This window comes from Erpetoichthys calabaricus, chromosome 13, assembly GCF_900747795.2.
Source record: "Erpetoichthys calabaricus chromosome 13, fErpCal1.3, whole genome shotgun sequence".
Taxonomy (NCBI): domain Eukaryota; kingdom Metazoa; phylum Chordata; class Cladistia; order Polypteriformes; family Polypteridae; genus Erpetoichthys; species Erpetoichthys calabaricus.
The window spans coordinates 78,981,821-79,008,006 of NC_041406.2; the positions used below are offsets into that span (position 1 = coordinate 78,981,821).

Consider the following 26,186-nt stretch of genomic DNA (forward strand, 5'->3'; position numbering starts at 1 on the left):
GGGATGAGACATAGTATAGGAGTCAGGTGGAGAACTTCGTTTCTTGGAGCAGAAAGAGTTGTGTGCAACTTAACATTAGCAAAATTAAGGAAATGGTTACTGAGAGCATCTACGCCTGTTCACTAATCAGGCAGTTGTTGTGGAGATGGTGTATTTCTGCAAGTACTTGGAGAACCAAATAAATGACAGATTGGTCTGGTCTCATAACACAAAGGAACTATATAAGAAAGGGCAGAGCAGACTTTTTTTCTTAGGAGATGTCAGGTCCTGTCAGGTTGGGAAGCATGCACTAGTACAGCCCATTGCCGCACACGCCACATGACAAAACAGCTTGGGATCCTGGTTGGCAACCCCCCAGGCAGACACACAGCCCAATCCTACCCTCCGGAAATGATCATCTATCTACCACAGCCAGGTGTTACGTGGCCGTCCCCTTGGCCTTCTCCAGCTGCATTGGTCCTCAACAATGTGGATCCTGCAAGCCGGATCACCAGGGAATCGCGCCATATGGCCATAGTGCCGTAGCTGACGCTCCCTCACAATGCAGGTAATGTGCCTCATTTGGGACTCCATGAGCAACCACTTATTTGACACAAAGTCAAACCAGCGGTACCCAAAAATTCTCTGAAGAGACACAGTACTGAAGGAGTCGAGTCTTTGTCTCATATCACTAGATAGCATCCATGTCTTGCAACCATATAGTAAAACAGGAAGTACTAGGGCTCTAAAGACTGGGATCTTCGTCCTTTTGCAAAGATATCAGAAGCACCACACACCCCTTTCCAGTGACCTGCCAGATAGGGACAACAAGTCGCATTTTCCAGGCAGATGGGATAACACCCATCTCCCAAATGGAAGCAAAGATTACTTACAATACCAGGAGGACAGCCTTACCACCAGCCTGAAGAAATTCACCACAGATCCCTGCAGCCATCCCTGCCCTCAGCTGGTTCACCACCTGTGCAATCTCAGTGAGATTGGGTGGTTCACAGCTAATTGGAGGATCAGCCTCAAGAATCATGGACCCAGAGATATCCAACATACTAGCCTTTAATGTGGACAGTGAAATCCTTTCCATGTTGTCCAACCTTGTGATGACCAGTGTGATTTTCAACACTGTTGTGTATTGGGCTGGTAATATCACTTCAAGAGAGGCCCACTAAATCAATAAACTAATCAAAAAGACAGGGTCAGTTTTGGGACTCACCCTTGACCTGTTGAAGTTAGCAGTGGATGAGAGAATGAACACAAATCTGAACGCCGATATAAACAATGCTCCACATCTTCTCTTTGACATGCTAATATTCAGTACTTTTAGCCAATGAATTATTTAGCCAAAATGTTTCAAGAAACATTACTGAGGCTCCTTTATACCAACAGCAATATCCCTGCATAATACCTCGCTGTGACTAGGACTGCTGCTTTTATCTTTGACCAAATCAGATTTTTTTTGGTTTTTAATAATTCTTGTGTATAAGGTGGCTGTTGTTGTTTGTTATATTATTTAAGTATTTAGTGAGCTTTTGTAAAAAGGTAACTTTCCCTCTTGGGGCCAATAAAGTTTCTTTCTATCTATCTATCTATCTATCTATCTATCTATCTATCTATCTATCTATCTATCTATCTATCTATCTATCTATCTATCTATCTATCTATCTATCTATCTATCTATCTATCTATCTATCTATCTATCTATCTATCTATCTATTGTGGAAGAAGAGAATCACTAACCCGTGATTATGGAAGGAGTCAGGGTCTCACACCAGAAGAGAATGTTCAAAAGCTTTCTTTTATTATTGTTATTTATTGCATACCTAGACTGGAGTGTCAGTAGCATTGCAATGCCCCCCCCAGTAGATGTTTCAGCTCTTATATATCAGCTGGTTGCGTGCAAAGCTTCACACTTTTGCAGAAGTACAGAGGATTGATGCGAGAGCCTAAAAGTTAAATTTATACGGCAGTTACAGAATACAGAGATAAACTTCTTCATTTTACAGGAAGAACAAGTTGCGAAAAATACATATTCCTGGTAAAGTCAGATTCTTTTGAACTGCTCACACAAATAAACAAACTGTTGTGCATGCTAAATGTCAGTACACACTTTTTAGATTTTTGCTGTGCCCTACTCAAAATACAAAATGGAAGGTTTTCTTTATTCTTATTCAACACTATCTATCTATCTATCTATCTATCTATCTATCTATCTATCTATCTATCTATCTATCTATCTATCTATCTATCTATCTATCTATCTATCTATCTATCTATCTATCTATCTATCTATCTATCTATTAAGCCATTATAGCCCACTGAGCTGACTGAATTCTGATCCATCATAATCATAAGTGTGTATTTATTGTACCAACCTAATGAGGACAACTCTCTTCAAAAATAAATTATAATTTGCCAGTAAAGGGTAGTTTATGTCTCTTGTTTTATATTGGTCACTCTAAATTCATACTGTGTAGATATGTGTGTTCCCATTAATTGACGCATATCCCGTCCAGAGTTGGATTATGCCTTAGAGGTAGCACTGCCGGGACAGGCTCTCACTACCACAGCTAAACTAAACATGGTTGAAAATTAACAGAAGAATGGATTATAGGTATAGAGTGAATCTACAAAGTTCGGGATGTTTACTTTATTTACCTGGACAAGGAAGAGTACATATCTCTTCCAGTGTCATTTGAGTGTCTCCAACAACAGTAGGCTCCAAATCCCCACACAAATCATCATCTACTAGGCTTCCCTTATCTTCTTTGGATCCATCAAATACAAAACAAGAGACATTACGAAAACGAACACCTTCTCCACACTGAGCATCCTGCAGCAAGAAAGACAGAAACATCAGGAAACATCTGCAACATTATTTGGAAATGCTTTATCAATTCATGTAATGCTATGGAAATGCATTATAGGTAGTATACTGGAGAGGGGATATACCCTAAGTTCTTGTCTATAAGCCGCGGCTTATCTAAGGAAAAAAGTTGTGAAAATGAAAAAATAGAATATCGGCTTATACATAAGTCCGGCTTATACATCCATCGCGGGGGGTTGCGTTCCAGAGCCACCCGCGAAATAAGAAAATCCGCGAAGTAGAAACCATATGTTTATATGGTTATTTTTATATTGTCATGCTTGGGTCACAGATTTGCGCAGAAACACAGGAGGTTGTAGAGAGACAGGAACGTTATTCAAACACTGCAAACAAACATTTGTCTCTTTTTCAAAAGTTTAAACTGTGCTCCATGACAAGACAGAGATGACAGTTCTGTCTCACAATTAAAAGAATGCAAACATATCTTCCTCTTCAAAGGTGTGTGTGTCAGGAGCACAGAATGTCACATAGATAGAGAAAACAATCTCTAGCAAATAAATCAGTGGTGCTGTTTGGCTTTTAGGTATGCGAAGCACCGCGGCACAAAGCTGTTGAAGGTGGCAGCTCACACCCCCTCCGTCAGGAGCAGGAAGAGAGAGACAGAGACAGAGTTTGTTTTTCAGTCAAAAATCAATACGTGCCCTTCGAGCTTTTAAGTATGCGAAGCACTGTGCAGCATGTCTTTTCAGGAATCAGCTTTACAAAAGATAGCAACGTGAAGATAATCTTTCAGCATTTTTAGACGAGCGTCCGTATCGTCTAGGTGTGCGAACAGCCCCCCTGCTCAATCCCCATATGTCAGGATCACAGATAGGCAGCGCAAGAGTGAGAGAAAAGTAAGCAATCTAGCTTCTCAGCCATCTGCCAATAGCGTCCCTTGTATGAAATCAACTGGGCAAACCAACTGAGGAAGCATGTACCAGAAATTAAAAGACCCATTGTCCGCAGAAATCCGCGAACCAGCAAAAAATTTGCGATATATATTTAAATATGCTTACATATAAAATCACAATTTAAATGACCGCTACGCGCGCGTGTTGACTCGGCGACGCCCAGAGCAGAAAGAATGCGCTGCGGCCGCTCCAACCGCGCCATGCGGGGAGTGAGAGAGACGCCAATATCTCACACTCTCTCCCCCCTTAAAGAAATTAAATGGGTGCGAGTGAGACCAACTGACCTCCCTCCCTTCTATTAGTTATAGGTTATAGTACGTTCGGCTTATCCATGAGTCCGGCTTATCTATGATACGATTTTATTTTAAAATTCGTATGATTTTTGGTCTCCGGCTTATACAGAGTCCGGCTTATAGACAAGAACCTAGGATAATTGGGAATATCACGGTGGAAGGGTACTGTATGTAATACTGTTACTTTAGAGTTTTGACCCCAGGTTCTGCAAGTAGCTCACATCCTCTGTCTGGGGTCCCAGAGATTCCCATGATCCTTCTCTAATTCAAGAGGTACAGTCAGAATATGTACTTCCTGCATATTGTTACACTACAAGCGTCTGTCCCTGTTTGTATGTATGCAAGCAGTCTCTGATAAACTGATGTCTTCATTATAACAGACAGCTTTGTGACAACAGCAGTCTGACTGACTTCTAATTCAGTGTAATTTCTTACAAGACAAACATCATCAGAAATGTATAGTATTATTAACACTAGAATCCCTGAAGCCTACGAAAAACTTGTAATCCCAGCCCACCTTAAATCCCTTCACACTTCTCCATTCAGCATCTTTTGTTTTGTAAATGGGTTGATTACCACAAGCAGCAAGCAGCCTGCTATCCCACCCTCCCACTGCCGCAGAAAGGGCAAAAAGCTCTCCCAGCTCAAGCCTTGTTTATCTGGGAGTGAGGTACTTGGAGCTGTATAGGGTAAATAATATATCGTTATTTGGAGCACATGCATTTCATGTGTGTTCCGTGTCTACAAACATCTATGCAAGTGTAGGATGACAGGAAATGCAAGAAATGTTGAACACATACCTAAAAGACAAACTTTTTTCATGTTTTAGTACTAATGACAAAATTTTGACATGAAGTGTATATATAATGTGTGAAGACTGAAGTCCAAATATCAAATAAACACTTTCACAAAAGGTACAAGTATAACAAAACAAGTACATTTTTATTCATGAATATAACCGGAGAAAAAGAAATTGGGTTAGTGTATGTCATTGGAATGACAGCTTTGGTAGTACAGCGGTAAGAACTGCTGACTTATAATCAACAGGGTTACGGGTTTGATCCTGGCCACTTCTTGGGAATTAATGCTTTGAGTAGTGAGCTGCTCATTTTGTTACTATTATACAATAAAAACATACATTTGATTTGATTCTGTAACAGCCGGTGTAAATGTATGATACTTATAAAGGTTACCTTTTTTTTTAAAATTCAGTTTTATTCTCTAAATCATGTTCATGCTCGCCAAGATCTGACACTGCTGTTTCCAAATAAAGATGTACTATAACAGAGGTGAACTCAGATGAGGACTAGGGTTCTACATTGGAGAAAGAGAACAGAAGCCCTCCCCACAAGAAACATCCACTCACACATAAGAACAATGCAGCTGCACCAGGCGTAAAGGTGAAAGATGGCACCGTTTGGATGCAGCAGGAGGTCAGATATCATCCTGCCAGACAGTCTGCCCCACACCTGTCCTTCATCGAAACAGCACAGCTTACAGAGCTCACCAAGGTATCCGTGCAAAAGTCCTGTTTGTGATTATGTTTTGTGATGATCTTAATATAAAAACATTTATATGTTAACTTATGGGGCGGCACGGTGGCACAGTGGGTAGCGCTGCTGCCTCGCAGTTGGGAGATCTGGGGGACCTGGGTTCGATTCCCGGGTCCTCCCTGCGTGGAGTTTGCATGTTCTCCCCGTGTCTGCGTGGGTTTCCCTCCGGGTGCTCCGGTTTCCTCCCACATTCCAAAGGACATGCAGGTTAGGTGGATTGGCGATTCTAAATTGGCCCTAGTGTGTGCTTGGTGTGTGGGTGTGTTTGTGTGTGTCCTGTGGTGGGTTGGCACCCTGCCCAGGATTGTTTCCTGCCTTGTGCCCTGTGTTGGCTGGGATTGGCTCCAGCAGACCCCCGTGACCCTGTGTTCGGATTCGGCGGGTTGGAAAATGGATGGATGGATGTTACTTATATAAAAGCCAAATCGAATGTTATTTACCTTGATTTATTTACTTATCTTCCTACAGCGTAAAGTCACAAGCAGACTGCAGTACTTCCTGTGTTTGATCAACACGGGCACGCTGACACAGTACATGTGTACTGAAGTGACGTTAGCTGCAGGTGGAAGCTCATGTCGCACCCTGCACAACTGTGTTTGATCTTATTCAGGAAAAGATCCCAGTCGCCACATGGGAGAAAGACTTTTCGAGACTATAGTCATAAAGCTTATGAAACCGTTTCTGGACAATGGCAGAACCGTAACAACAATTGCGTGGAGCTTACTTAATTACTTAACTTAGTTTTAATTAATTTTTAAATATTTTTATATAGTGCTCTTCCCATTGATAACCTCAGAGCTCCATTCAAATATAGTTATTATAAAAAGCATAAAAATAATAAATATAAATGCTTCAATAAAATACAGAAGTTATATATTAATCACAAAATATATACCAATAGACATTAATCATTAGTCTTGATTACTGCTATGTGTCTTATGCTTTTGTGACAACTGTCTAAAAAACATGGTCAGAAATCTACTTTTTCAGTGGGCATTGATTAGAAATTTAACTTTTAATTCCTTCTTAAGGATAGGACAAATATCACTTACACAACCTCCATCTTTTAACATTTTGAAACCATAAACCTATTGTGCTAATCTATTTTGACAAAACATTATCCTTATCTATTTTTTTATTGAAACATCCAATTTAAAAACATTAAGAGAAAACCTTATTTTTTAAGTACTTATCATGCAAATGATAAACAACATTTAATGATTTGCTTTAATGTAGTTTTAATCATCTGAATTTTGGAAAATATTTTTTGTAAAAAATTTAAAGGAGCAGAAAGCTAAAAAAAACAGAATTAAAGGCTTGGAATTAATTGGAATGCTACGCATAAAGAGAAAAAGTCCTTGAAAATGGGCTAATTTACATTTTATGTGATTTACCGTTAACATACCTCAACTTTGCATTCAGACCACTGACTATACTGCCATCTGTAGCAGGGTTTGACAGGACATGGTTTCCACTGCTCCATCTGTGAAGGACATGGCCTGCCATCCCCCTGGGAAGGCTGAATCACACTTCTTTTTCGCCACATTTTTCCTGGAACATAATGGAAAGTAGTGATTGACAGTCACACTGGAGATTGACAGAAAACTGCAAAGAAAGATGTTCTGCTTACTTCAGTAAATTGCTCATTATATAGGAAAAATCAAAGTAATACACATTGTTTCTGTTTAAATGAATCTAATTTTTCAGGATTAAGTTCAAGTTTGTTTTTTAATGTGATAGCCCCTGGTCATTTTTAATACAGCACACAATTTCACTTTACCAATTAAACTGCTGTAAGAGAGCCTAACATATGTCCCTTTTTGAGGTCAAACATTTTGGAAGAATTTATTGTAATTTATGATTTAACTAAAAGAGCAAGGAACTAAAAGAATTATAGCCACATCTGAACTGAAATAGAAAAAAATATTAATACATACAGTAAATAAAAAACAAGTTATATAACATACGAAGCACTAAATGAATATACTACCATTCTCACAAAATGTAGAAACTGCCCAAAATAGCACAATGGATATGACTCTGTTTTTTGTACAATATTTACAATGTACAAGTATATTCTGAACATATTTGGATTACATAATGGATACATTTCACAAAATTTTAAGTTGTTTTTATGCTCATACTTTAGACTAGTGTGGACCAAACTATATCTTCTATTTATGTTGATAACAGAAGTTGCAGAAAAAAGCATCAGCTTCAGTAAGCATCATTGATATCCTGAGAATTCATCTAAAAATAAATTAAAATGACAAGCACCAAGAGTGAACATAGTCAAAGCCAAAACGAGGAGCAAAAGTCAAAACCATAAGAGCGTTTCAAATCAATTGAAGATCTTAGCGAGTACTTTGAAGTAGGTTTGTTATTTGCCACTTAGATTAGAAAGTGTACTCTTTGATGACCTTTACACCTGATGTGTCATTAGTCAAAGGTCACGGATACACCTCTAACAACGCGGGCAGCTGCCCTAACAATGGGAATCCCAAAATGCTGGCAAAATACATTAAAAATAATTGTCAATATTTAAAGTCAGTGGAGAACTCCCATGCAAACATCAGAATCGTACTGTATGATCCTATAAGCTCCAAAAACGAGAGTCCTGGGGTGTCATTTACAAACTGTGCATATGCACAAAAATGTTGCATACGTCTGTTTTCACTTTGAGATTTATAAAAACTAAACTTGGCATAAAGCCACGCGCATTTTCACGTATGCAAGTTTCTGCTTGGTTTTGCAAACTGGCGACACAAAGCATCAAAGCAGTGCTTCTCTTTCTGTGTGGACTTCCTTTTTTCAGATTCACATGAATGAAATGGGATTTATCAAATATATCGAAATTAATTGCATATTGTTTTCAAATTGAAGCCACTTGATTGTAATCATTCTGTAGCAATATAATGTTGCACACAATGGCCAAACTATTCCAAATACCACAGCTGCTTTAGCATTGTTACTCTCAGTGCACCCATCAGAGTATTTTAACCCAATGTATGTGTGTATGGAATCACAGCTGTACAGCAGCTGATCGGAAAGCCCTGGAGGACATTTATAGCACATGCTGCCTCAGGAAAGCCACTACCATCTGCATGAATTCCACTCAGCCATGCGCACAGTCTATTTGAGCTTCGCCCATCCGGCAAACAATTCAGAGTTTTTCCTGCACGGAGCTTGAGGTAGGCAGAAGAGGGTGCCAATGAAAACCACAAACAAATAATAAACATTTAGTATTCTTGATGATTGTATAAGGGTGGAGCTAAATATTCAAATGACCTTCAACAGTGGATCAATGCTGGAAAACTGAATTAATATCTCGCTATTATAAAAGAAAATCCTGTGGGATGGAATGACTAGGAGACGATACGTGATCATCACGGAAGAATGGCCACGGAACGTCTCACGGGGATATAGAACATGAGATTCTTGCAAGACATGACGTGACAGAAGCTGTCCACCCCCCCCCCCCTTCACAACGGGAGTAGCGTTATACGTCCTGCAAGAAAGAAATTTAACCACGCCCAGGGCAAGAAATAAAGGACAATTATTGTTTTTACAACGTCATGCGAGGTTGTGGGGCAGTGAGCCACCATTTAAAACAAGTCCACAGACATCTAACCAAGCAGTTGTTGGATTGCTTTTGGCAGACATGCATCATGTGCTCCCAGGTTTTAAAACAACAACATGCGACAAGCAGAACAGGCAGCTCGCCAGCAGCAGAAAGACAGCTGATGATCCGATGCTTAGCGTGCGTTCAGCCGACAGCCCCCACCCCCACCACCCCCCTCCTCCCCCACGCAAGGAGTGTTATACATCTTGCGAGAAAGCAAGAATGCATGGGGCCGGAAAAAAAAGGACAAGTATTGTTTTTACAAAAGTTTTTAACGTGTAAGTGAAAATAATGCAAATGTAACAATTCCCATGAAAATAACAATCTCTTTAAATTGTAAATCCGTAGCACGCATAGATCATGTGCTCTCAGCACATATAAAAGCGTATAAGGACAATACGTTCTAGATGAAACAATGCAAAGAAGAAAGAGCAGCGTGGAGAAAAATTTTAACAGGCGACAAGAATGGTGATGTATATATTCCGCGAATAACATTAGACACCAAAGGAGATCGTGATATGCTATTCATATTAAAATGTTTACAGTTTACCATGAGAATAGCTTTTGCTATGACAATTAACAAATCACAGGGACAACCATTACAAAAAGTCAGATTATTTATTAGAGAAACAGAAACAATATTCACTCATGGGCAATTATACGTTGCGTTGTCACAATGTGTCTCCAAAAATGGATTCAAAATTCTATGCGATCTTGAAGAAAAGGTAATTCCAAATATTGTTTTTAATAAACCTTTAAAGTAAATGTGCAACTAATGAAATTGAAACAATTCCAAAGAAAAAAAAAAGCTTTTAAAATTGTATATCCGATTAACCAAACAGTGGCACGGTGGCACAGTGGGTAGTGCTGCTGCCTCGCAGTTAGGAGACCTGGGTTGGCTTCCCGGGTCCTCCCTGCGTGGAGTTTGCATGTTCTTCCCCATGTCTGTGTGGCTTTCCTCCAGGTGCTTCTTCCCACAGTCCAAAGACATGCAGGTTGGGTGGATTGGCGATTCTAAATTGTCCCTAGTGTGTGCTTGGTGTGTGTGTGCACGCCCTGCGGTGGGCTGGTGCCCTGCCCGGGGTTTGTTTTCTGCCTTGCGCCCTGTGTTGGCTGGGATTGGCTCCAGCAGACCCCCGTGACCCTGTAGTTAGGATATAGCAGGTTGGATAATGGATGGATGGATGGATTAACCAAACACAGTGGTTGGCGAGCAAAGCGAGCAGGGGGCAGAGCCCCCTAGTTATTTTAAAGATACTTGTTTCTAGGAGCTTAAAGCCTTTTTCAGTAGATAGGTCCCAATCCTCTGGAGCCACTCTATCACAAAAAAAAATATACAAGCTGGTGATCCATCCACTTTGGAACCTGTAATTGTTGCACCCATATGTGTTTTTCTAAAACATTAAGTTCCACAGTGGAATTTAACCTTCTTAGTTCAAATACCCCTTTCATGAGTGGCTTTATTTTTTATCTGTTTATTAATCAGTGGTATAATTTTTTGATTTGATATATTTTATTTATTCCAGGGTCAGCCATTGTACAGTGCCCATGGCACAATTTTCAGGTTAACGGCCTTTCTCAAGGCTCCAATTTTGATAGTAATCTTACAGATACCACAGCATATCCTTAGCCACAGAGCCACAGATAAATGCACTTTTGGTTGCTTTTAGGATTTAATTTTGCTTTCACTTTTTGAGGATATATTTTCTAGCTCATTGTGCAAGTATTCCATTTATTTTTTTTATTTTCATATCAATTATTTTGTACACTTAACATTTATTTAATATATAGGTAAACTATTTACATTACTTAACATATGGGCTAGATGAACTGAATGGTCTCCTCTCATTTGACAAATTTCTTATGTTCTTATGTTCTATTTTACCAATTTACCATTCCCCTGTGGGAGATACTTGAAATTGTTCAGTTTTAAATAGCTTGGAAAATTAATATAGGCAATAAGAACACAAAAAAGACTATGAATATATTTTTTCATTTCTTCAAGATTATACTTCCTGCAAGTCAAAAGGCTTCTCAGGACTGACATAGTAGATACTGGGTTGAAAATGTAAAATGTATTCTCTAGTAGTATGCAGTGATGGGAACTCTATACAACATTATAAAATAAAACCTTTGGGTTAGGGTTATGCTGCATAGAGCCTCTAAATACAGGGAAGAGTGTAGAACGAATGAGCAATTATTGTGCACAGAACTGCTGCAGACAACAGTGATAAACTAGATTTGTACGGAACTGTCAGCCAAGCATATTTAAATTAATTCATTGCTTCATTATGCAAGGTGCTTGCTTTCACCTTCATCATCTAGAGGAATGATGCTGTGCTGATTCAATGCAGCATTTTTCTCCACAGGAAGGCGGAGAGCTTGAAGTAGCTTACTGTACCGCAATCACTTCTGTCCTTGGCAAACCAATTAGACTGTCATATCTCTTGTAATTTCACATGTTGATGATTTAAACCAATTTATATTTCCTAAAGAAACAAATTATTTTAACTGAAGGTATTATTCGGTGATTAAAAGCTCGGATGGAAAAACGCAAAGTCGATATCTGGAGGACATTCACAGGAGATGCATCTGAAGTATCCTGGCTGCTTGCTGTTTTTAAACAGAGAAATTGTCAGGGCTACAGTAATGGCTGGCATTCACATCAAGGCTTATTGAAGTAGCAGCCTGTAGCATATACCTTTTATGTGCAAAGATCGCTTTAAGAATGAAGACACCTCTCTTTATTGTTCTTTCTCATTGGATTTTATAGAAATCATCCATATTTTGGATATCATTGTAAATCAAACAGACAAGTGATTAAAGTGTGAAGTGCCCCTGAACCAGTGAGAATTATGTTCCTTCTGAACTTTGTGGCAAGTATTAAAATGTGAGTAAGATTTGGCTTTAATGGATGTGTTTAGGGAAAGAGGCCACCATCACAAAATAACACTGTTGTTTCATGTAAAATGTTTATTATAACATATTTATTACTTTAGAAAGTAATACAATAAAAATAAATACAATTATGTGCTGATCACTTAATGAAAACTGTGTTGCAGGCTCATTAAAAGAGACCATTCGAAACACTGGTCATGGCACTGAATTGCAAAGGAGATACTATATTTTCTGCTTCATCCGATTTTCAAATAACTTATATAAATGGATGTACTTAGAATATCATCTTCAGGCCATTTATGCTTTATCAGAAATTAGTTTTTTTTTTCCTTTCTGCAGGCTTTTTCAGTTCCTAATAAAGTGTGCAATACTCCTGTGCACTTCAAGTGCTTGACAATCTTCCCCAGAGTAACTAAGTACTTCTGCAGTGTTCTGGTCAATACAGCTTAGGCGTGACATGAAGTGATGATTTGGGCCCGTGTGCTTATTGACTAATGTCGGTTAGAGCTCTCTGCGGCAGTTTTTTCTCTCTTATCAGTTACCAGTGCCATAATCAGGGCAAAAGACTGTCCAATCACTAGTAGCCTTTAGGGAAATTTGGATTCTGAAAAAATTATACAGTAAGTTTTGATTTTCAAGCTGCACATTGGCATGTGGATCAGATGACTAAGTAGGCTGAGCTATCATGTCTCTCTTGTTTTTTTCCTAATTCCTTTCAGACCAAACTACTAGAAGTCAGTTAGAGGTTAGCAGCTAGTTGCAGAGAACTGGTTGCCCTTGACTGGCAGACTGTGAATCCCTCAAGCATGTGTCACAATGGGGAAGTTTTCTAATCATTCCTAATCATGGTTACATCCTCCCATCAGTCTGTCCATCCACTTATTATCCAAAATGCCTAATTATAAACTTGCCTTCAGTGTTCCAGAATTATGTTGCCAGTGCTTAGTTCTCATCTTAACCCTCCATTACTTTAATATTGCTACAGGAATACATTTTTAATACTTAAATTAGATTATAATGAAAAAATCTGCATACAAATTATGTTGCCAAAGGGGAAAAAGAACATCGATTCCAACTATTTTTTAGAAACAGTACATTTCAAAAGTATAAAAAGATATGGCTGCATGTTAATGCACAATGACTGACACATTTTATCTTTTTGCTTTCTAACCTGCTTATTCAGTACTGGATCATGAGGTGCATTGAGAGCAAGGTGGGAACCAACCCCAGATTGGATGCCCACCATTCACAGGAGTCATTCATTTCCATGCCCACCCCTTCTCATGCCAGGTAAAATTAGAGTCACTAGTTAACTTAGAAGTGTGAAAAAAACCTCGAAGTGCCTTGAGGAAAATTCAGGTAGACACAGGGAGAATGTGTAAAATCAACACCGACTGTGCCTGGGACAGAATTTGAATGCAGGGTTCTGAATCTGTGAAAAGCACCACTAGCTACCATGCTGCCCTGACACTTTTTATACATAAATAAATAACATATTTTACATACCATTATATTATTTGAATATTTCAACATAATGTAAATTTTGTGGAAGGAAATACAGAGACACATTATCATTGACTAGCTGAAATACCGGCGTTTCCCGGGAGAAAATTAAAGTGTTTTTTTTTATTGTTTGAGAAAAATATAATTAAAAAAACCCCACAACTTTAAAAATAAAACAAAATTAACAAACAATGAAGACTCACTACTGTGCTTGTCTTGCAGTCTTGTATGTATGTCATCATCCAGTTGACACTCGTAACCAGCCAACTCTATTTAATTTCAAAAGCAACAGGGGTGGGTGGTGGTGCTCAAGCATAAAGAATGCTGGCAGTCACCTCCAGTTCGCTCTCTGGTAGTCGTTCCGAGTGTCAACTGGATGATAACATGCATACATGACCACAAGATCAACCCCCACCCTACCCAGAAGGGGGTGGGTTAGTGCTGATTTCACCCTATAGTATTTTTAGTTGACCAATGAGAAACACGTGTACCAAGTTTCATGAAAATCGCTCCAGCCGTTCGGAAGTGATGCTGGAACATACATACATACATACACACATTGAATTTTATATATATAGATAATACTTTTTTAATGGGCATTCAGTATTACCTTAATGTAACCATCTTTCGGCACTTGCACTGGAGATGCACACTATAGATGAGTAAACAGTAGCCATGGTTTAATATGTGTTATTGTTTTGCAGAAGGCAGAGGGTACTCACTGTTTGTGTAACTTTATATTACTGAATGAAGGGTTCAGAGCCAGGATCAGTTGCACAAGGAAATGGGTTCAGAATGTTCTCCTGTTGGTTCTAATCCATTGTAACTGCCAAGCAGGATTATTGCGCATCCTGGTCAGGATTAGTATGGAACCCTTACCCATATGGGAGGAGAAGATAAGGGAGCAGTGTGGGAAAGTTCCTAAATTTGAATATTTTCATCCCCCATCCACTAGATGGCAGCATCCCAGGACCGCGGTAACCATGTAGAACCATGTAGGGCATGATGGGAATTGTCGTGCCGAGAGTCAGCCGTGCTGGGTCCCACGGGAGGTGCTAGGAGATGCTGTAGGGATTCACAATCCCTACATTTCCGGATTTCTACCAGACCCGGAAGGTCTATGCCCTGGCACCGGAAGTACACTGAGGTCCGACATAAAAGAAAGCTGTCCAGCACCCTTCAGTGAGTCAGAGCTGGGAAGAAGTAAGGCAACACTTGTGGGAGGGAGGTGGAAGGACAGAGAAGAGACAGAAGAAGGAAAGGAAGAAGACTACAGTGGAACCTCGGTTCAAGACCATAATTCGTTCCAAAACTCTGGTCGTAAACCGATTTGGTCGTGAACCAAAGCAATTTCCCCCATAGGATTGTATGTAAATACAATTAATCCGTTCCAGACCATACAAACTGTGTGTAAATATATATTTTTTTTAAGTTTTTAAGCACAAATATAGTTAATTAAACCATAGAATGCACGGCGCAATAGTAAACTAAATGTAAAAACATTGAACAATACTGAGAAAACCTTGAACAACAGAGAAAACTAACACTGCAATAGTTCACGCTATAGCGCTACCAACCGCTGGCTAAAAACACTTTTTTTAATGAGTTTTAAGCACAGGGAAAAAAAATGAACATTTGAAAAAATTCGTAATTTAATAAACCACCAAGAAAAGTAACATTGCAATAATACACGCTACGAACCGATCACTGTAAACAGAAGTGAAAAAAAAATCAAGCCCGGTGCATTCTTTAACTGCCTTCTCTACCTTATTAGTCCAGCCCTCTCTCTCTCTCGCGCTGCCTGTGTGTGTGTGTGTGTGTCGCTCTCTCGCTCTCTATCCTACTCGCTGCACAAGAAATGCACAGGGAGAGACTGAACATGTACAAACCGAAAGGGAAACTGGCTTGTTTGTATACCGAGTGTGTGGTCGTGAACCGAGGCAAAAGTTTGGCGAACTTTTTGGTCGTAAACCGATTTGTACGTGTACCGAGACATTCATGAACTGCGGTTCCACTGTATTGTGTTTTTCGGTGCTTGTGTGACCTGAAAGAAACATATTGAGAGGTATCTTGTAATAAATGCCTCTGTTTTGAACCCATGACTGTCTGTAAGTCAGTTGTTTCCAGGGCTTGGGGCCTAGTGGCACCCCCTATCTGTCACACCATGTATCAAAAAATTTTCTATCTCAGCGGAACAGTTTCAACAGGCTGCTTTCTTAAAATCTAGTTGTAAAATATTTGGGAAGGAAATCTCAGTTTTTGAAATGTATATAATAAAGCAATGAGAACACTATTGCTAGACTTGTCAGAAAAATCCCATCTGCCTTCAAGTGCTACGCATAAAATTATCAGCTCAATTACCCTTTATGTGGCTTTGTAAGGTTTCCTGTGCCTGTGTAGGTTTTTCTCCAGTTACTCCAGTTTTCTTCAAAAAGACATGAATATCAGGTTAATTAGTGACTCCAAATTGCGTGCCCTATGATGAAATGGCACCTTCTTGAGGTTTTAATCCTAATTAATAACCAGTATACTCTAGCACCTACAACCCTGAACTACATGGGTGCATGGAGACAAAATATATTATTACACATTGTTTTTGGCAATGGAACACCTAATATAAAAAGCTATTGCAGTGCCAATACAAAAAACATGTTGAACAATTGTCACAGATGTCCCACAGTATCAATTAACACTTTAGTTACTGTTAGAAGACCGCTAATTCCTCTTAATATATGCATTACAGGAAACTAGCAATGCTTATTATAACAGGGTTACCAATAGTCAAGGCTATGAAAACCAAGGAGTGTCTACAAAACTGCAGCCTTATTCATTGTCATCACTGCCAATGTGACAATTGGGACAAATAAAAAATTCAACATTCAAAAAATCCAGTTGCTAAAATAAGACAATCAAAGTATTCTTAACCACTTTCCAGAAGACATATTGTCTACATTAACATTAAAAATCTAATTAACCTGCTGAACTGCATTTTAAAAATTTTCTTAGATTTTCAAACTGCATTATCTAACTTTAAAATAGTGTAACTATATAATATTTTTGTATTATTCCATTTTAATATTTTGTATTGCTTTAAATGCCATACTGTTGGTAAAACTGGAAATAATAATAATAATACATTTTATTTATATAGCGCCTTTCCCATGCTCAAGGCACTTCACAGAGTTTAAGAAAGAATGGCAGGGTATACATTATATAGCATTGTGCTAAACCAGATAAATAAATAAAGAAGAGTAAGATAGTAAATTCAGAGAAAAGCCTAACAGACAAAATAATTGATGGTCTCGCACACACACACAGGTTTCATGAGCATCTTGACATAGAGGTAAACTGAGAGAAGGGTAATAAAGTCAGGTAGAGCTAAAAGCCTTCCAGAACAGATGAGTTTTGAGTTGTTTTTTAAAAGAATTCATGGAGTCAGATGATCTAATTAATTTCAGTAGGTCACTCTAGAGTCTGGGCGCTATACAGCGGAAGGCCCTGTCACCCATGGAGTGTAGATTAGTGTGGGGTACAACAAGATTGCCAGAATCAGAGGACCTTAGTGGGCGGACAGGCACATAGTGATGGAGAAGGACACTCATGTAGTTTGGTGCAAAGTCGTTTAAGGCTCTGTAGGTTATTAGTAGAATTTTATATTCAATTCCGTAAGACACAGGGAGCCAGTATAAAATAACAAAAAATATGACAACATACAGTACTTTAAAAAAACACGGCTGTAACTTGAGTAAAAAAAAAAGAGTTATACTTAGGAGAAAACAAATATACGTGAATCCATTTTAAGATAAAAAATACGGTTATCACAGAGGTTGTAATAAGGCAACTGACTGACTAAAAACTGAAATGACAGACAGATGGCAGTAGCTCACTAAGAACACACAGAACATGACTTTTGAAAATTAATGTAGTTTAGCTTTCAATTTAATACACTATTTGAAGGCAGCAAGCTTTGGCCCTCTGCAGCTCTTACAGTAAAAATGAGCAATAGAAAATTAATGTATTTTAGTTATTATAAAAAATGACACATTTTGTAGTTTGATATACAAGACAGAAGAGGTGCATTTTAAACTGTAAAAATATGTCTGCTTATAGGCTCCAGTGTCCTGCAACTTCAAGTGAGACAAATGTAATGGCATCATGATGGTAATTCTAGAAAAAAAAATGAGGACAAAAGTGGATGGATGGATCATCAGATCACCTTCAGTATAATATTATTTATTATACAGTAGGTGACATTAGATAAAATAAGTTTCCATCCATCACTCTATTTCCTGTATCTACTTATTTCACACTATTCAATTACATAGTCATGAGGTGTCTGGTAGCACTGGCTAGAAGACGGAAACCAGCCCTGAATTGAAAGCAGTCAATCACAGTGCTCGCTCATGCACAAGTCCATACACAGTCACTCATTCCTATCTAGTGGTATGAGTGGGAATTGAAAGAAATCGTACGCAAACAAGAACCCAGGTTTCCTGAGCGTTGAAAAATTAGCACCATCACATGGACTACCGTAGCAATTGTATAAAGGAAACTTAGCTATAGTTTTGTAGAAACTCTGGGGCTTCATGAACCAGGAAGAGAGTATATTTTGAATTTAATACCTGTTTATTTTATTAAATTTACCTATTAGACCACAGGTCTGAGAACATTCTGACCAGGCAGACCAGTCTGAGAGCTGACAGTTGACTGGACACTCCACGACACAGGACATATTCATTTGCAAATTATTCTCCAAACCAAGCTGTTGGGAAAGAATATCAAAATTTAGCATCTAATAAACAAACATACGCAAACCAATTCTTCATATATCTAATTATCTTGCCAAAATGCTCACGATAAGGTCACAACATGGCATCAGTATACATATGTCCCAGAATATTGGAGATTCTAAATTTACAACTGAAACTGCAAATGTAGTGTTTGTACCATCTTTACAAGTGTAATGATTCAATTTACAATGCAGATATTAGCCATATGGTTATCATATTCCATCTGCTAAAGCTTATTTACTTTGATTTATATGGGGGTGGGCTATCACTTTAAAAAAGTTGACTAATTGACTTATATAAGTAATGTGTGCACGACAAAGGCCAAGAATTAATCTCAGTTACTTGAGCGGTTATCTGTACTCTTCTATGGTCTGAATATCAAATGTATCTTTCCTTTGTGTCTATTTGTACTTGATAGTGAGGCACAACATGCTTATGCTGGCAGTTATGGGGGAAAATAGCTTCAAAAAATAAAAAAGTTAAATCAAAACTTTACAAGTAATATTCTGTACCATAAAATAACATAACATTTTGCTTCTGCTGAACAAGTATATTGAGTAACTTAACATAACATTCAGAAACCTAATTAATCACATTTAGGGTCGAGGTGGGCAGGAGCATATTTTGGCAGCACTTCATGCAAAGTGGGAAACAGTTCTGGACAAGGTGCCCAACTCACTCTACCACATGAGCCAATGTGAAATCGCCAATCAATCTAACCAGCACATCTGTGGAGATGTGGAGGAAAAAACAAACAGACCTGGACATAATGTGTAGATTCCACAAGGAAGACAAATGTGTAAGCATGTTTAAATACAAAGAAATAGCCTTCTACACAATTTTAAGAATGGAATCTTAAAAGAACATACCAGGCCCCATCAATTCTGGGCTCAGACCTATATACGAGGTGAAACACAAAAATAACCGGATTGTTAAAAAAAAAAATATTTATTGATGAATTACAGCATTCTAAACATTGTCACCTTCTATATACTTCCTCCTCCTGATCTCTACACCGCTCCATACGTATCTTCCATTGATTGAAACAGTGCTGGAAGTCTTCTTGCTTGAGGTGCTTCAACAGGCTTGCCGTTTCTGTCTTCACTTCATCCATTGAAGAAAAATGTGTTTCCAATCAGTTTTGATTTTCAGGAACAAGTAAAAATCACAGGGAGCTAAATCGGGTGAATAGGGAGGTTGATCGAGGACAGGAATGTTTTTGTCAGTCAAAAACTTCTTTACAGAAAAAGCAGAACCATCATTTCAAACAATCTGATTCACCGTTTTGGTGTTTTCATCCGAGCATGGGCGACCTGGACACTGAACGTCTTCCACATTTTCTTGCCCTTCCTTGAAATGTTTGTGACACGCACAAATTTGTGTGTGAGACAAACTGCTATCACTGTACACTGTTTTTATCATTTCATACGTTTCTGTGGCTGTTTTGTTCAATTTTGTGAGAAATTTGATGTTGATTCGCTGTTCGATTTTTTTCACCCGACATTATAGCGGCATCTCGTGTAGCGATTGTTGTGCAAATACTGACTGGACTATTCACAGGATATACCTAGCAAGTCGGCGGTTTGAGAGGGTGTGTAGGAGGGGATATAGTTCTATGATTCATGTTCGGCCGACCTCCAGACAGTTTTCCAAGAAAGCCCCAAGCCCAGTCCGGTTATTTTTGTGTCTCACCTCATATGTTCACTGTCTGCTGGAAGGAGGCTGTCACTTAGACCCTAATGATTATTGAAGACAAAGCTCTCAGATATTTTGTGGAAAAGAATGACAATGTTATATTGGAAAATGGTGCATCAACACCCCATTTTGTTTTGTCTTTACATGCCTTAGTTTGATTAAATAGGTTGTTCACCAGGTTGGTTCCCCAACCATTTGCACCAAAGTCTGTCAATTCTGTAACAATGTATAGGTTGCAGAACTACCACTTGATCTACTGTTGTGCCTTCAAATTTTTTTTCATTCGTTCCACAGTTTCCTATTACTGTTTTGTGTGAACCTAGCAACTGACAAACAATTCTGACCACATAAAATGTGTCTTTATTTTTAGTTTAGCTTAAAATGAATTACATAATACATTAATGTAGAATAAACACTCAGTTTTTATAGCTGATATGCGAAGAAAATGGATCGTTTTAATGATATTTGATTTTTACTTCAATTCGCATGGCACAGGAATGTCATTAAAACACATTTCCGTGCTATCTGCTTGGAGCTGCCTATGCAGTTTCACACAGACTGGACTAATCTAGAGTTACTAAGAAATAACTAGAAAATTCACCACTAAAGTAACAAAGAACAAAGTCGCTGGACTAATCAAGATTTACTAAGAAATAACTAGAAAATTCACCTCTAAAGTAACAAAGAACAAAGTTGCGAAAGAAAATGGCTCACTTAAGGCTTTTGGTAAGTCTTCATTTATGAATGTTAAAAAAGTTGCTAGTTTTGAGCACTTTATTAAAACAGTTGGACAGAGTGCTTGCTAGTCTGTCAGTCCCCATCTGAATGTCAGTGAAAAGCTATTCTCTTTTGGATAAATTGCCTTGAACATTCTTTATTGTCTAGGGCTTCAAACATGTCTTTACAAAGGCAACCAAGTCTTTTACTTCCGCAATAAAAGAAAACAGAGCTCCTTTTCCCCTTAGGAGCCATCTGTGTATCTCTGATGCATAGTGCTGGAGTTTTTACTGAGAAACATCTGTTACACAGAAGCTAATGACCTTGTGTTCACAGGAATAATAAGACAAAGACAACTCAAATCTTACCTCTTCACAGTACTTAAGATCAACAGACTTGCCATCGCTCCTCACACAGTCCAGCATCCTTGTCTTAATGCCACTGCCACACACGGCTTTCTCACTCAGCTGACAAGTACTCCAATCTAGTTAAAAAAAAAGCAAAATTCTGAGGGCAGCTGTTCTAAAATGTAAGGCAGAGCATGAAAAACATTAGGAAAGCAAGATGTTCCTTAGCTGACTGACACTCTGATTTCTTTATGCTTTGATAAATATTTTAGTGATTTAATACGAGAATAACCTTGTTTCTTGGTGTGTGATGCTGGGGAAAATTGGGAAAATGAAAAGAAAAAAATAAGCGTGAATCAAAAGTTAAATAAAAAAATAAATTTCTCAGGTCATTGTCTATGTTTGGCATTAATCAAAAAGTGTAGTCAATATGAAATTATTTTTTTAAAAATATTGCTAGGTTTAATATTTTATGTCAAGAAAGCTTGGGATGCACTTTGTTCCATGTCTTGATCTTTTCTTAAACTATATTTACTGAAGGTAATCTTTTCCAAATATTTGTCTGATTTAGATGTCAGTAATACTGGGTGGATGGGAGATCCAGGAAGCTCTAAACATTTTATATAAAAAGTGATAAAGGTTAGTAAATATGTGTGCACCAATAAAGAGTTATCAACATTTAGTGCCTGAATAGCATTGCTGCTTTTCTTCATGTACAGCACAGTTTAATTTGAGGTTTTGGTATGTGACACCAGAAAGATCAGAAACCTGGGGAAAAAATATGCTCTAAAGATGAATATCAAATCTAAGTTACCCTGCATGGGTGTGTATGAGTGTGCTAAGTGATGGACTGACATCTGTAGATACACAGTTTCATCATAAAATGCATTTTTTTCCAATAAGGTCAGACTGAAGAGTCGGGTAGTGAGTCATCAGTTAAAAAAACACATCAATTTTTTGAGAACATTTGCCAGATTTAAGAATTGAAAATACTCTTTCAAAAAAGATGTTTTAAAACATTTATTAATTTTTTAAAATAAAAATAATATTTATTATATTTATTACAAGTTTTCTTATGGTGTATTTTTAATGTATTGTGCTCAAGCCAATATAAATACAATAACACAAAACAGGATATTAAAACAAGCCATCAATTAAAATAACTAGGATTTATTTAAGATGAAATAGTTTTAAAAAGATAGCAATAAAACAATAATATTTAAAAATATCTAAAAAAATGTGTGTACTTGCACAACTTTTAATTTATATATGTGATTATTTCTGAAGGGTAAAAATACCAAAGCAGCATAACTTTTACACAGAAGCGTCTACTGTATCTCCTTTTGTCTTTAAACGTTGTCATACTGCAGGCAAAGCCAAGAGATTTGCGTGAAAACATTAAACTAAAGAGTTAGTGATGTGAAAAGCCATGAAGTGTTTCAAAGGTGAGCAGTAGAATGTTAAAATCAATGTGAAACACAACTGGATACCACTTAAGGGAGGCAAGAACAAGATGAATATGCCTTCTCTTACCTTTTTTTGTCAACATCCTTACTGCAAAATTCTGAAGTAGCTAATGCAGAAGGGGATTATCTGTTTATGCAAACATTCAATGGGTTGTAAATAAGAGGTTTCAAGGAGATTAATGCATGAGTAAACATTGAGTCCTTGCAAACTATTTAAATGTTCTCAGTTTATCTACATTTTTATCTGCATATTACATGATTTGAGCAATTGTAAACTATGAGACTTGAAATCTGGGCTAAAACTTTAAATTAACAGCCTCTTACCCTTCTAGAAAGCAAAACATGAGGAAAATAATACCAGTAATGCAGTTTGATTTCCTCTTTTAAGTTTATTAGGACAACCCAGTAACTTCCCAGGTAAGGGTTTAACTTGTCAAAGATGCGGGAAAGCTCCATGCCCATTAATATTCAGACTAATTTAATTGTGAAGGAATGTTATCCGGTGTGTAGCAGTGATGCACTTATCTTACTACAGCGGTTTCCCGGACATCATATATTTTAATGTTTATTTTTATGTGTACATATTACAACGTGATTCTTTCTTATACTAGTAAAAAGTACACTGCATCATATATCTGTATGCATATTCATATCCATCTACTTATCTATAGGATATACTCATTTATAAAGTATGCATGTACAGTATATATTGCATGCATGTATATGTGTATGTAGATAGATAGATAGATAGATAGATAGATAGATAGATAGATAGATAGATAGATAGATAGATAGATAGATAGATAGATAGATCCTGTATATATTAAGAAACACACATGAGAGGTGCACATGTGCAGTTGTTGATATGATTCATGAGTGGCTATTGATTAGTCTTATGACCTAAGATTAAAAACTGTCCCTAAGTCTGGTGGCATGAGGGCTAAAGGTGCTGTATTCTCTCTAAGAACACAGCCTACATTTTTCATACATAGCAAATCTATGGAACAGAAACTGAAAAAGAGTAATATTAAATGCTGAAGCTGCACATTATCATTGTTCTCAAAACCTGCATAAAACTCGATTTCTGACAAAGGATCACTACAAGCTATATGTTGCTGCTTTGCCACTGCTCTAATGTTAGTGAATGGTAGAATTTTCCACTCACAGTGTAAGCACCTGAGGGCACTGTTCTGAATGCTTGTGAGAAAATATTCCATTTTCTGACATGGAAACTGCTGTGAAGTGCACGGTACTGTATGTAATGTAACTATTTCCAACGGTAGTCGGTATAAAAATTCTCTCTTTGACTTAGATGGAGATGGTATGTAATATGGCTATTTCCAATGGAAGTCGAGCGTAAAAAAAAAAAAAAAAATATCACTTTGGCTTGGATGGAGAATACTTCCATTATCTCTGAATCTAATTTCTAAACATTTTTCAATGAGGCAACTCTCCCTGACAATTTATGAAAACTCTCCAGCTATTTGCTGATATATATTATTTATCAAAGTATCTTTTGCTTAGTTCACTTTTGTTAAACTAATTGTGTATTATAATGTTTGGATGCTGCAAATGGATTATACTGTACTCAGGTTTTTGTTCAGGCATGAACTGTGATGGCATATACTTGAGGGTCATACTAGATCGTGACACTTTGTTCACACGTCTCCTTGCCATATTAATTTCTTAGAATAACCTCAATGGTACCTACTGACACTCTGCAAATACATATATTATGCTCAGTTATCCACACTGTGTAAAATAAAAATTCTGTTTCATTACTTAGCTACCAACATGTCTGCAAAATCCATCAGTTACAGTAAATCTAAGTCTATAAATTAGTTTATCAGTTAAGTCCAAGTCTATAAATTAGTTTATCAGTGTTCTAGAACTGAACATTTTATTACAGAGCCAACCAGTAGTTACATCTTATACTGGCAGCACTAGTTGTAAAGAAAGAACAACCAAATGACGACGCCAGTCTATTGCTAGGATAAAATCATTTATAAAATCACGTGAACAGCTTATACTGTTCAGTTCATTAAGCTTACATGACAGATAGACCAGATTATCATTTGCATAAAGAAATAACACATAGCATTATTAATCCAATCTGGGGTCATAGGGGCCAGTCCCTATTCCCATAGCACACGCTGCAAAGCTTAAACCAACCCTCTGCAGGGCAACAGTCCATTGCAGTGATACTTTTGTTTTCAGTCATACAAAGCATATAAACTGCTCCATTTATTAGTTTCCAAGCACTACAGAGCAGATAATCATTTGCACAATGAAATACTGTGCCCATTTATAATAAGGCCGGGCAATATCGTGTAAAACTGGCCCCAGAAATAAACACAGGAGGGACAGATATTTATTTGGATTTATTTGGAAAAGAAGCCTTTCACTTTCTAATAACCCTTCTTTTACAACTTCTCTTGTATTTAAAGAGATTAATTACTTTTTTTATTTATATTCTTTCATATATATTAAAATCAGGTCAGTATAAGCTTGCAATATATCCTTAAAAACAGATAAATGTTCAATTTTTTTGACCAGATTTGCTAAAGCAAAAAATACAGAAAGCCAATATGTTAGGATATTCCATTCTTAATCAGTTATAATGTTTCTTTATAGTTACAAAGACAGAAAATTGCAAGCCTTTCAAAGCCATGAATCTTAATGTCAATTTTAGCAAAGTGTTATCATGTATAGTCACTCTGCAAACTGTTATTAATGATTTGTTTCAGTGTTGGTTCATGGGGTCAAAAGTGATCTTTTTCTTTATTTTAATGTTCATTTCATGTCAAAAACTCAACAGACATTATTTTAAAACCTGCTGAGACTTCATTTCTGTAGCTGTGAATGTGAGCCAAAAAAAGAAAACAATTGAGATTCAACAAAAAAGACTAATGGCTGCAGGGAATGTCGAAGTGAAGGAAAAGCATTTGTATTTTAAAGCACTCCTGCCACCGCACATTAAAAGCTTTGAACACAAAACTCCATGAACTCTTGGCAGAGGATCAGTTGCTTAGATTCTATGTTATCTTATGCCTGTATGACATGACGTAGTGGTTCTATGCACGGCAGTATATCATTTTAACTTTAATCTGTTATGCAGCTGACCTGGATTTAAATAAAAATTCATAAGGGCAAATGAATACATGAATGACTAGCTGGGCAGCAAGATGGTGCAATGCTCAACAGTGGTGTCTCAAAGCCATAGAGACAGGTTTGATTTCCAGCAACATTTACTCTGTGGAGGCTGCAGCTTCTCAGTGTTTGGTTGGTTATCTCCTACAACATTGAGTAGCCTGCCTGATGATTCTGAATTGGCCTAATATAAGTGGATGATGGTCTCCTTTCCAGGATGTGTTTCTACAGTTATGCATGTTACACAATTTCTAGATTCTCACAAAACTTTGTGTGAAGAAATTATTCCAAATTTCATTTTAAATGCACTTAATGTCCATTGGTGTTGCAGTATGTGGTATACCATATAGTTGATGTGCTCACAATTTTAAAGACTTTTCT

General features: G+C 37.5%; 1 protein-coding gene across 1 annotated transcript in view; it reads right to left on the bottom strand.

The window, feature by feature from the left end:
* thsd7aa (thrombospondin, type I, domain containing 7Aa) overlaps nt 1–26,186 on the bottom strand; it is a 486,116-nt gene that overhangs the window by 35,061 nt on the left and 424,869 nt on the right. The window contains exons 19-22 of the mRNA XM_028817154.2: nt 21,211–21,326; nt 18,285–18,402; nt 7,023–7,168; nt 2,650–2,824 (exon numbers count right to left, since the gene is read on the bottom strand). Coding sequence (XP_028672987.1) covers nt 2,650–2,824; nt 7,023–7,168; nt 18,285–18,402; nt 21,211–21,326 — 555 coding nt within the window. The remainder of the gene's footprint in view (nt 1–2,649; nt 2,825–7,022; nt 7,169–18,284; nt 18,403–21,210; nt 21,327–26,186) is intronic.